Below are 12,405 nucleotides of genomic sequence, written 5' to 3'. Positions count from 1 at the left end.
GGGGGGGGAAAGTTGAAACTCCATTGTCTATGCTATGGACCGACTAATGCTTACCTACCCATCCCAAGAAACAAACAAGAAACAAGGGAATAACCCAAACGCCTCGCTAGAATGAGAAAGAACAGAAGAAAAGTTAAGAAAAAAAGCTATTCTCGATCACCCGTCTGGATACAGCTGCCCACCTCCGCCAGCGCAAAATACCCCTTGTTCTCTATGACTCCCCGATCCTTGACGACAGCCGTGTACTTGACCACCCACTGCGGCTCGATATCTCCCTGCAGCAGGCCATCCGCCGCATCCGGCGACGACGCCAGAATCCCCGCACCCTTCTCGCCCGGTCCGAGCAGCTCGCGCGTCGTGCCCCGCGGGAGAATGTCCGTGCAGTCGTTGTGCGTGAGGAGCTGGATCCCTTCCTGCTTTGCGTACAGGATGAGCGATTTCGGCACCACGCAGCAGTCCTTGACGTTGATCTGGTCGACCGACGGTCGGACGCGCGTGTGCGGGAGGAACTTGGCCAGGCGGTCGGTGCCGAACTCGGCGACGCCCAGCTGCGCGATCTTGCCGTTTTCTTGCAGCGACTCCAGCGTGTGCCACGTGCGGACGATGCTGTCGAAGTCATCCGGCTGTTCGGTGCTGCTGGGAGCACTACCACTGGCGCTACCACTTCCAGTCCTCGACTCATTCTCATCCTCGTCATCTTCCTCCGTCTCGTCATCCGCATCAAACGACATGCCGGGGAACGAGACAATCAGCAGATCGATCGAGTCGATATGGAGCTCCTTCAACACGAGATCGATCGCCTGGCGGGTGTGCGCGCATCGCCTTGACGCAGGGATCCCAGGGAGGTAGAACAGCTTGACTGTGATGTCGTACTGATCGCGTTCCTCGATGAGACCGGACTCGAAGTCGATTGCGGGGATGTACAGCGTGTCGCCTTCTTTCTTCGTCCATGATGGGTGATCCTGATTGTGTTCTCCACCACTAGCTCCTCCATTCTCTTGTTGCGCCTGCCCCTGCCCCTGTCCTTGTGCCTGTGCCTGTGCTTGCGCTGCCTCCTGCGCGGCGACAAAGTTCGACCGAAGCGAATTGATCAGTTCGACGTTGGACTTTTCGGTCGGCAGCCGGACCACCGACGGGCCGGTTTTCATAATGTTTCTGTAGTTGTCAGGCAGCTTGTCAGAGTCATCTCTCTTTCTATATAAATTGTAGGCATGCCACAGAAAGGTAATGGAGGATGGGATGGAGAGGATAATAGCGGGGCGGATTCTTTTCGCTGGCGGGGTAGGTTTGACTCGAACGGACTTACGAGGTGGAGAGGATGAGCTTCATTGTGTCAGAAGACCATATACTGGCAGTGTCTTCTGATTGTTTATTATTTTTAATGGTGACAGACGACGAAGAGAGATCGACAGCAGCAGGTCTAAGATCAGGTGGTTGGCGCAAGACAGAGCGGGGATGTTCTCCGACGGTTCGGTAGGCGGGCGGGCAGTAATTAGTAATATACCACGACTACCTAGGTCTCTGTCAAAGTCAACCACATTTTCTCCGAATTAATTAATTTAGTATCAATGCAGTTGGTGCATCAATTAGTTACCTAGTTAGTTAAGTATATACATCCAGCCTGAGATGGGTAACTGATTGACTGGTTACTGGCGTATGTATTGCATTGTATGTGTATGTTCTGTAGGAGAAAGACATTAGAACAACGAACTGATCAGAACGACGTTCGAGTTCTGCATCATCAAGATAAGCAGCTAATGAACCTAGTAACCTAATCTCTCGACACCGTCGGATCCCATGCCACCGGCGAATAGTCGTCCGTGTGCAGCGCATCCATATCCTCCTTGCTAAGCTCAAAGTCAAAGATGTTGGCATTCTCCTCGATCCGACTTGGAGTGACGGTCTTGGGCAGCGGAACAAAGCCCTGTTACGTACTGATTAGTGCAAATGTTCACCAAGAGAAGCAAACTCTCCTCACCTTCTGCAAGCTCCATCGCAGCAGAATCTGCGCTGGGGTCTTGTTATGCTTCTCTGCCAGCTGCTTCACCACCGGCTCGTCAAACCGCTTACCGCGAACCACCGGGCAGTACGCCTGCACGACGACATTCCGCTTTCTGAGCCAGTCGACAATGTCCAGCCGGGTCAGCCACGGGTGCAGCTCGTACTGCCCCACGTCGATGGCACCGCCCACGCCGCTCTTGATATACTCCTCCAGCTCGTCCAGGTGGTGCACGCCCCAGTTGGACACGCCGATCGACCGCACCTTGCCCGCTTTCTGGGCCTCAACCAGTGCGCGCCACGTGCCGAGTCGGTCTTCCTTGGAGCCGTACGGGTCGTGGATGAGGATTCTGAAGGAAGTCAGCTTGATCGGGTCGGCAGGGTGACTTGACGGCACTCACAGGTCGAAATATTCTTGCCCCGCTTCGCGAAGGCTATTTTCAATGGCCGCCTTGCTCTTCTCGTAGCCCAGATGCTTGGACGGGATTTTGGTCGTGAAGAAGATCTCCGACCGGGGGATTCCAGACTCCTTGATAGCCTCGCCGCAGGGCTTTTCATTGCGGTACATGATGGCGGAGTCGACCTGTATATTTTTTAGCCAAATGTCCACTCGTGACAACAGAAGTATGAAGGACCTACATGCCGGTAGCCAACCTCAAAAGCCTTCAAGACGACTTCTTTGCAGATATCTGCGGGGCTGTATTTGTTTATCAGTACGGACAACTTGAGCGATCGTCATTTTATCTCCTGCAGAATTAATTCGTACGTTTGATAGACCTATGTGCGCCATTGTAAGTACATTTCCGTATTTCTCGTACTCTACAATGGTTGTAGTGTATATACGATTAAACGAAAGTGAACACCGAGAACACTTCTGGAGGGGCAACTTACCCCATAGCCAAGTACGGGCATTTCATAGCCGGAATTCATCCGGTATGTTGTTTGAATGCCCAGCGTAGATGTCATGGCTGCTGTTGTCGTAGAATGGTATTTTACCAGTCGGGAGGAAATAATTCTGGGTCGAGGACGGATCAAAACAGGAACTTTCTTGAACAAGGATATATTTACCATTCCAAGGTTGACAGAAAAACTAGTGATGGATCGCTGCGGGACAACTATACACTACCTAAATCGATTGACCGGTAAAGTGGAGGACTCCAGGTCATCCCTCCTCCAGCAATCTCGGAGTAATCTCCGTTAGTTAACTATATCCGTGGATGCTTGCTGACTCAGCTTTCTTCTGTTAACTATGCTTTGAGGTAGCACCTGCCTGTTTAGGATGAATTATACCTGGATTGCAACAGGCACTTAGATAGTACCTATATTATCTGAAATGATTTCTTCATTAAGACCCTCTGTTACACACTGATACACACTATCCTTTTTTTTGATCTCTGATTAAGTTCCTCCCCTGAAATCGCTTGCCTACTTGGCTTAATAGAATAAACTGTATGCAAATGTCCGTTAAATACCTACTTCGGTAAGGATCATTGGAACAGACTAGGTTAAGGAGAGCTTCTCTCTTGACAAGTAGAAGCCAAGATTCTCGCAATATCAATTCTGATGTATTTTGCGACTACAAGGAGGAGGGAACTTCATTGGTTGGATTGGCTATCTCTCAGATTTTGTAAGTAGTTACTGTATTGTACGGTAACGAACTTGGATATCCCAGCAGCCACGAACTCCTTTCTTCCATTCTTCACCCTTTTTTTTTCGATATTTCTAAATCATAAATAATTACTCTCGGCACAGGAATCGACCGGGAAATGGCATTCCTTTGGAGTGCAAACTGCTGGTGTGACAGGCTGGCTGTAGGAATCCAGCTTAGTATTGTTCTCCTCTCCGCTTTTGATATTGTTTTCTCCGCTACAAACGACAACCACCCACCTCGCAACTTCACTGCGCCCTTCCCAGCTCACACAGAACTGACTGTTTTTGTGGAACCGGATCTTTCCCGGGAGATTGTTCTTTTTTCTCTCTAGTTCACTGCCGCATTGGTCCAGACACATCCTTATACTGTTATCCAGCTTGCCGCCGACCAATGGCCCCCCTTTCCATGCCCAGGACCATATTATGGATCCTGCCAAAAATCCTAACGACGTCTCCTTTCGGATTGTCTCCTCCAGAGATACTGTCTAGAAAGTACCTACGGATTCACTTTAACTTTCTTTTCTGTGGTATATAAATCAATCTCTGCTCCTTCTCGTCCGATGGTGTCTTCTGTTTCCACCCTCATCATCCTTCGAACTGGCTTCGACGGCTTCAAAATATCCTCTCCACCTGCATCTAGCAAGTCTCGATTATTGCATCTGTGATTGTCTCTGTGCAGTGCACGGAAAGATTATCTTCTTATCCTCTGAATCATGTCTTTCAACCCCTACGACCAGAACGTCACCTTCGTCGCCGACGATGGCACGCCTTTTAACGTGTCTATTCCCGACATCGACGACTTCGTCCAGGCTGGTGTCCAGACCTCGATCAACTACGGCTCCCAGGTCGGTGCTTCCATCGTGACGTTTGTCATCCTCCTGCTGCTGACCAAGACGGAGAAACGTCGATCGGCCGTCTTCGCGCTCAACGCTTTGGCGCTGCTGTTGAACATTTCCCGCATGGTCTGTGAAGCACTGTATTTCACGAGCGACTTCTTCAAGGTCTATCCGTTCTTCGCTGGAGACTATTCGGAAGTCCCCGCGAGCGCCTATGCCACCCAGATTCTGGCCGTCGTCTTGACCTTTCTCCTGCTCATCTGCATTGAGATCTCCCTCGTCCTGCAGGCTATGGTCGTCTGCACCAATCTGCCTGACACCCACAAACGCATCATTCTTACCGTATCAGTGGTTGTTGCTCTGGTGCCCATTGGCTTTCGCTTAGGCATGGTAGTTGAGAATGCCAAGTTCATTGCCAAGGCTGAGAGCTTCAGCTCGTTTATCTGGCTGCAGAGTGCCAACACCATCCTCCTCACGGTCAGCATCTGCTTCTTCTGCGCGATGTTCGTCATCAAGCTTGGCTATACCATCTGGAAGCGGAGGCAGCTCGGTCTCGGACAGTTTGGTCCCATCCAAGCGATCTTCATCATGGGTTGCCAGACCATGATCGTGCCGGGTGAGTAAATCATATTGAACGAGCAGTATGACGAGTTAACGCTGACTTGACGACAGCAATCTTCTCGATTCTGCAGTACGTCACGTCCGTTCCCGAAATCAACTCCAACATCTTCACTCTCGTCGTGATCTCTCTGCCTCTGTCGTCCCTGTGGGCTGCTGCAGCGCTTCGCAGCAAGGAATGTCCTGTTGGATCTGGTTCTGGATATGGATCCGGGCGCAAGCTGTGGAATGTCCTTCTCTCAGGCTCAACGTCCTCAACCAGAAATGATTCCGTAGCGCGTCCCCTGCAGTTGGCAGCCCAATGCGTGCCCTCTTCGACTCCGCCCACCGATCACATGGACCTGTTGTATCCAGAGTTGGAAAGCGGAAACTTGATCGCTGTTCAGCACGATTTCACAGTGGAGAACTCTCAGAGTGTTCCTCACATCTTGCCCTAGACTTGCGTTAGGATATTGTAAAGCAGTCTAGCATGTTGCGCTATGTCGAATGCATTTATCGACATGTCATATGAGGTTCCGGCGAAACTATTTGCTTTCTTCATTGTATTCCTTTATTCTTTCGTGGATTTCATATTATCTGGTCTGGAAGTTATCTGTTTCGATATCGCGTGCTGTGTCTTCTGTGTTTTCGTTGACTTTTCCTAGCATGTACATTGTCCATTTTTTAGCCAGATATTATCTCTGAGAGGAACTAAATAGTGAGACATTACTGGAAATTATTGAAGATATTTTTGTTGTTTCGATACTTGATAGACGTGTAGTGCTGAGTGTCGTACTTACTTCTCTCCCCGCCAAGAACATCGCGGGGATCTAGGCAGGCGGAGCAGCAATGACCTGCGACAACACTCCAGCCATGACTGAACACTTCTCCACACACCTCTCGACATGGCGGCTGTGCCGCAGACAACGCTGACATGGCTTTGGAATGTGTTGACCAAGGTATACATAGCTCTGTTTTGCGATTCAGGGTTGCTCTACTCTAACGTGTGTTCAGAACCACTACGATCCGAACCAGACGTATCGTGATCCCAATCGGACCTACCACGACGTTGTCAGAGCTCTCGCACAGTACCCATCATTTGGGCCCCGGACAGATGTTCATAGTCAGTATTCCAGCTTAACGGCCTTTTCCAGGGCCCAGCTATTTTCCAGTCGATGCTAATGGAATCTCCGCCGTGCAGCTTTCGAGAACGGCACCTCCGCTCTCCTCCTCCACCTTGTCGGCACATTGCCGGTGACCTTTCGGGGCACCGTGTATCAATTTCCTCTAGATGTCTGGATCCCGAATGTCTATCCTCTTGAGCCTCCGATCGTCTACGTCACCCCAACGGCTGATATGGTTGTGCGGGTGGGACAGCATGTGACGCTGGAGGGAAGGGTATATCATCATTATCTGGCACATTGGGCAGAAGCGTGGGATGTAAGTTTGCAACCTGTTTGAAACTGTAGAGACTGTCTCTCTGCTATTTCTGGTCCACTGACTTGGATATGCCAGAGATCATCGATCGTAGATCTGTTGACTATTCTTCGTGAGGTCTTCTCAAAGGAACCGCCCGTCAAATACAAACCTCCTCAGGTACAACACCCACCGCAGGCTACGCAGACGCAGTCACCGCCTCCACTACCACCTCTTCCTCCGGAACTCTCTCCCTCAACGCGCGAGACTCCTCCGCAACCATCGCCTCCTCAAAGGCCTCCTCAACCACCCCCCAGGCCAGGCCAGGTGCCACAGCATGAGAGACAACATCAAACAGCTGCTGCTTCGGGCGCATCACATACCCCACCACCTCCCGTTCCTCCATTGCCCGCAAAAGTTCAGGACCGCCGACGCCAGTCCTACTACCAACAAAATCCCAACGGTGCCATAGATCATGCGGCATCAACATATTTGCCTCAAAGGTCAAGTAGTCTGAGAGCCACCACAGCGTCTCCGTCACAGCAACCCCAGTCTCCTCCAGTGCCACCGAAGCCAGGCCGCCAGGATGCTGTCCATCCACCGGAGACAGCTACTCCCGCGTCTCCTGTACCGTGGACGGCAAATTCAACTGGACATCATCAGAATGTCGGCTATGAATCACAAAGGCAGGCGTCTGGATATGCCCCGGGACTATATGCACAGGCCCAGATTCCGGGATACCAGCACCCTCAGTCTTTCCAAAGCGTGCCACATCAGCCATTTCCACCGCAGCAACAAGCACAGTATCGCCCATCTCCTCAGCAGACCGCACCTGCACCCGCACCTGTATCAGCTCCCAAACCGGAAACTCCAGATCTGCTCACCTCACCATTCGAGCTCGAGCTGCCTTCGATCACGCCTTCGGGACCGGCGCCGCCTGTTCCACCGAACCCGGAGAAAGACGCGCTTCTCCGCACACTGTCGCGGGCATTGACCGAGAGGCTGCAGGCGAGTGTCTCGCAGTCGAAGTCTGCGATTCAACCGCTGCAATCGCAGTCTCAAGCCCTGCACGCGGCCATGGCGACGCTCCAGAGCGAAATCGCGGCGCTGAACAGTTTCCAGGCAACGCTGCAGTCCAACATAGCCGTGTTGCAGCAGTCTCTCCACCGCGCAGATGCCGTGATTGCAGATGCTCAGGCTCGCATCTCACAGCAACAGCAGCCTCAACCATCATCTACTTCTTCCGAACCAGGCCCCTCTACTACTGTAGCAGCTACGACCGGCCTCCCCCCAATCGACGACGTCCTCGTCGCCCCCACCGTCGTGGGCAAGCAGCTCTACGACCTCGTCGCCGACGAGCGCGGCATCCAACAGGCCATTTACGCGCTGCAAGCGGCGCTCGTGAAGGGCGTGATTGGCGTAGACACCTGGTCGCGGCACACGCGCAGTTTGGCCCGGGAAGCGTTCATCAAGCGCGCGCTGATAAGGAAGATCGGGAAGGGCATGGGGTTGGATCTCGGTGAGCTGGATCGTGATCGCGACCGTGACCGTAATAAGGGGGGAGGGGCGGGTGAGTATGGGGATTATTCGCATTCGCATTCGCGGCATTATGCATGATACGGAATGGAATCTGTGTATTGTCCATAGTTCATAATTCACGTTTGAGCGTGCGCATATAATGAATGAAACTGAAGAAATAAACGGAGTAGAAATTTCTCGATAAATCGATCAACCAGTAAAGAAACAAATAAATAATGCACCCTCCTGCTGGATATATCTATATTTTATCTATCATCTATCTATGGTCCTTCATTTTCTATATCATCCTTTTTTTTTATCTAGGTTGCCATCTGTATATTTACACATTGTCTACCCAACAATAGCACTTATGTATGTATGAACATACTAGGCAGGCAATTCCAAGCACTTTCATATCTAAATTACCCACCCACCAGTTTCGATCTTGTGTTTTTCGTTCGATAGGTAAGTACTGTACTTTAACCTAACTCTTATATTATTAAGACTGAGAATCAATCCCTAGCAATGAGCTCGCACCTCAACGCGGTGCTAGGGGTCTAGTAGGTAGTCCTTCCATATGGTCATATGAAAGGCAAGATGAAATAATAGCTCCTTACAATCGATCGAATCGACTTCCCCCTATCCTATCATGATTACTTTTATTGTTAATTTCTTATTCTTATGGGGACAGGTAGGATTAGTTAGTAGGGACTTAACCTGAGGATATTCATTATTGACGAATTTACTTACTTGCCTCGGAATACTATCAAGGCGTTTTAGAGGTAATATTATAGTTGAATGGGCGGGGATTTTCCTTCAGTTTATCATATAGTAGTCGTGGTAATGTAATACAAGTATCTGCCAAACCAATCCAATGGAAAGACGAGAAGATAAGATGCAATCATTGATTGAAATTTTGACTATCAGAACTATATAACGGAGTATATAACTCCTATTAGTACGACAGCAAGAAAAAGAAAATGACGATGATGATGATTAGAAAGAAAAAAAGACCAAGAAGATGATAATCAAATCAGGCTGATTTCAATCCCATTAAAAAAAAAATCAGGATAGCTAACCAGCTTCCATCTATCTCCTTCCTTTTTGTGTCTCGAGAATTATGCTTGCGATGTCCACGGGTGATGATGATCCGATCTATTATTACTTACAGCCTCGAACGAACTCCTAGGCGCTTTGACAGCCATCAAACAAATTATAATATAATATAAGCTTGTTTTGAAAACTGCTATTATTTTACTAATACTACTACTGCTTACTTAGTCTTGATTATTATATTACCCCTTTACCAGGGGCGAGGACAGGGATCACAGATATAGGACATCCGTCTTTCTTATATTGTATATATTTGAGGCCTTGTACAGTACATACATAAAGGGCATAGGATGGTCAGGAGAGAGAGAGGAATTAAGGTATGTATGTATGTACAGTACATACATACTTAGAACACATTGATCCCTCTTTTATTATCCCTTTAATATGCCTATCAATAAGTATTATCCCTTAACCGAAATATGTAAAGGAGGAGCAATAATAATAGGGTAGGGGTTATTAGTTAGTAGTACGTAGTACTACTCTTAAGGGTGATTCCTTTGATCCCCTTTCTAAGAAAGAAGCCTGGTGGTGGTTATTGCCCTGAAGGAACTGAACTACATATGTATGGTTGGTTGGTTGGATAGGAAAAGGGTCTGGGTTGCAGCTGGCTTCCATATCATCTCCCCTTGTAAAAGTATTGTTTTTTTTAAAAAAAAAATAAGAAACAAACTTTGTCTGATTATTCAGATTGAGATAGGTAGCTATAATTAATCTCTGTGTTCGAAGGGAAGAGCAAGAAGGGGGGAATAATATTCGCTATGATCAAAGGAACCAAAGGTGATTTCGAAAATTAATTTAAAAAAAAGTTTCTCCAGAAAGAACGAGCTCCGGGCCAATACAGACAGACAGACAGACATGCACAACATACATGCACTCGCAACATACGCCTTGCCTTGCAACTTTCGCTAACTTTCGCCTTCACTAAAATAAAAATAAAAAGATCTCTAGACTTCTCTGCTGTGTAGGAGTGATTAAAAAAGGTACGAAGAAAAAGAATATGTACAGACGAAGATGAAGAGAAGGGGAACAAAAGAAATACTAGAATAGTATGCATGTAGTAAAAGTAGTGATGCTAAATCAGGTCTATACGACAGAGCTAGGGAACTGATGCAGGGAGAGCAACAGAGAGAGAAAGAGGGAGAAAAGTCCAGGTCCAGCGCCGATGAAAAGAGAGAGAGAAAATCAACACCAAGTATTTTGCTAATAACGAGAAACGACAACTGATCTGATGTAAGAGATAAATGGCTGACAAGGAAAATGAGGTAGGTGCAAGCTGATCCTGGTGGAAGGTGTACTGACTACGGGTTGATACGAACGTAGTTGCCTGGTTTGCAAGGTTAGATAAACTGGTTGACCCGTTGTTGGGGAGTCCTACCTGGAAATTGTCCCTCTACTCCACGAAGCCTGCCAGTCCACCACTCGTTCTCGTTGTTGGTCCGTTGGACCACTTCGATGATGTCGCCCGCCGAGAAGCTCAAATCGCCTGGCGCCTGCGCCTCGAAGTCGTACAGTGCCGTCACCGTTTCGACGTGTTGTCCGGTGAGATGTCCCGGCTTGGGCCGTGGAGGTGGTGGCGCCGGCTTTGTCTTCGCCGCAGCCGCAAGGGTACCGCCTGCCGCGGTGGTTGCGCGGCCGACTAACGTCAACGCGGCGTTGGGTTGAGCCGAATACGGCGGGGGAGGGTTTTCCGGAGCGTTGAGGTTCTGGTGATGTGATGCGAGGCTGCTCTTGTTCTCCAGCGCAAGTTTATCCTTGGCGCCCGGGGGTGCAAGCTTCGATCCCGGGCGCCGGCCACCAGTCGTCTTGAAGTGGACGATGCTGAGCTCCTCCGCACGCTCCTTGACGTCCCCCCGCTTCCTAAAGAAGGCCTCTTCGATATCCTGAGTGAGGTCAAAATAGCCAATATTGAGTCCCTGCATCTTCTCATGAAGCGTGTAGAAGACATTGAGCTGCATGTAGTAGAAAGACTGGAACAGCGGACGGATGAATTCCGCTTCCAGGGCGAACAGCTTGGGCAGCTCCTCCTTCAGAAGATCGTTGTAGTGGTTATATTCCAAACTCGCTTGTTCAAAGTCGTTTTCCGCCTTGTATAGAGCCTTTTCGTCCTTCAAAGACTTGTCCTTTTTGTCCTGGAGCTTCTTCAACGTGGCCCGGTGTCGGTCATAATCGAGCTTCTTGTGCTCACGCTTGACGGCGACTTTCCGGATCACCTTGATGATGTCCAGGAGCTGGTTGGCCGGACTGATGATACGCGTCTCGATCATCTCGAGTTCAGGCTGCAACATTTCTTGTAGTTCCCGCATGATCGCTTCATACTCTTCACAGGCCCGGATGCCTTCGGGGTTTCCCTCGATCGTGTAGGTGCTAGGATCGGACGCGCGGCCAGAAATAGGTTTATACAATTCGGTCATCGCCTTGGAAAATTCAATCTGGTGGTGCAACATGCCTACAGCAGTCTGTTAGTATCGTATGACCGTTTGCACCACAGAGGACACACCGTTGATGGCTTCAAAGTACTTCTTGGACTCATCGTGCAGTTTCTTCGTCTCCTTCTCCAATTCCTGGAACCGTCGCTCCGCATCGATATAGACCGGATCTTTGGTGTTCTCGCCGATGTTGAACTTGGCCTTGAACGACTGCGGCGCGCGTACTATGCTCTTCTGGATTCCTTTCAAACTCATCTCGGCAGCTGTGCCCCGCGGTAGCCGGATCGGTTCGGAAATGAAGAGAGCGACTCGATATCGGGTGTCGGTGTTGCGAAGAGTTGAGCAAACAGTTGCTCTGGCACACAGCTGGGAGCTTTGATGACGGAGAGAACGGTGGGGTGGAGAGGCCTCTTGTACCTAATCCGGTTCCTACCAGGATGGGCTCGTATTCGCTGCCTTTCTCACGAAGTGTGGCTGAGTTATGACATAACAATATCCACCAATCACCCAGCCGGCTGAGGCTGCGTTTGTAGTTCTCTGAATTGAGAAACAAGCGCACCAATGCAAGGGTTGATTAGAGAATTCTACAATTTTTAATGGTCTCGCCAGTCCTCGAGCACAGACAACAACGGAGCAGTGGAAAGTTGGAAGAAGTTTCGGTCAGGAAGTGCTCGGTATGGACTAGGCAGCCACAGTAAGCTGTTCCCTTATTCGGCCTGGAGACGTTGCTGCGCCACGGAAGCCAGCTCTTGGCAACACGTGAGATATCACGTGTGCTCAGTTCGTCTGGGGATGGATGCAGCCCCAAGGACACAGCACGGCCTCAATAGACGAATCTGATGACCTTAACC

At 49.6% G+C, this 12,405-nt stretch overlaps 5 protein-coding genes across 5 annotated transcripts; 2 read left to right on the top strand and 3 right to left on the bottom strand.

Moving 5' to 3' along the window:
- Positions 1-146: 146 nt before the first annotated feature.
- VTN77DRAFT_8746 (uncharacterized protein) lies at positions 147-1,329 on the bottom strand (the record flags this gene model as incomplete). Its single annotated transcript, XM_069425277.1, has 2 exons — positions 147-1,155; positions 1,307-1,329. The coding sequence occupies 2 exons, from the start codon at positions 1,327-1,329 to the stop codon at positions 147-149; spliced, it is 1,032 nt and encodes a 343-aa protein (XP_069274415.1).
- Positions 1,330-1,771: 442 nt separating this feature from the next.
- VTN77DRAFT_8745 (uncharacterized protein) lies at positions 1,772-2,964 on the bottom strand (the record flags this gene model as incomplete). Its single annotated transcript, XM_069425276.1, has 6 exons — positions 1,772-1,924; positions 1,979-2,348; positions 2,400-2,581; positions 2,638-2,695; positions 2,765-2,775; positions 2,890-2,964. 6 exons carry the CDS (start codon positions 2,962-2,964, stop codon positions 1,772-1,774), a joined length of 849 nt encoding a protein of 282 aa, XP_069274414.1.
- A 1,397-nt stretch (positions 2,965-4,361) lies between these two features.
- On the top strand, positions 4,362-5,539 carry VTN77DRAFT_8744 (uncharacterized protein; the record flags this gene model as incomplete). Its single annotated transcript, XM_069425275.1, has 2 exons — positions 4,362-5,100; positions 5,157-5,539. The coding sequence occupies 2 exons, from the start codon at positions 4,362-4,364 to the stop codon at positions 5,537-5,539; spliced, it is 1,122 nt and encodes a 373-aa protein (XP_069274413.1).
- Positions 5,540-5,986: 447 nt separating this feature from the next.
- On the top strand, positions 5,987-8,114 carry VTN77DRAFT_8743 (uncharacterized protein; the record flags this gene model as incomplete). Its single annotated transcript, XM_069425274.1, has 4 exons — positions 5,987-6,040; positions 6,096-6,204; positions 6,283-6,521; positions 6,597-8,114. The coding sequence occupies 4 exons, from the start codon at positions 5,987-5,989 to the stop codon at positions 8,112-8,114; spliced, it is 1,920 nt and encodes a 639-aa protein (XP_069274412.1).
- A 2,312-nt stretch (positions 8,115-10,426) lies between these two features.
- On the bottom strand, positions 10,427-11,809 carry VTN77DRAFT_8742 (uncharacterized protein; the record flags this gene model as incomplete). The annotated part of the gene is made up of 3 exons (XM_069425273.1): positions 10,427-10,452; positions 10,504-11,574; positions 11,626-11,809. 3 exons carry the CDS (start codon positions 11,807-11,809, stop codon positions 10,427-10,429), a joined length of 1,281 nt encoding a protein of 426 aa, XP_069274411.1.
- Between the last annotated feature and the right edge of the window lie 596 nt (positions 11,810-12,405).

Source organism: Rasamsonia byssochlamydoides, assembly GCF_041956645.1.
Source record: "Rasamsonia byssochlamydoides strain NRRL 3658 unplaced genomic scaffold VTN77scaffold_77, whole genome shotgun sequence".
NCBI lineage: Eukaryota > Fungi > Ascomycota > Eurotiomycetes > Eurotiales > Trichocomaceae > Rasamsonia > Rasamsonia byssochlamydoides.
Note: the sequence above shows the minus strand (reverse complement) of the source record. Positions and strands in the feature narration are given on the sequence as shown.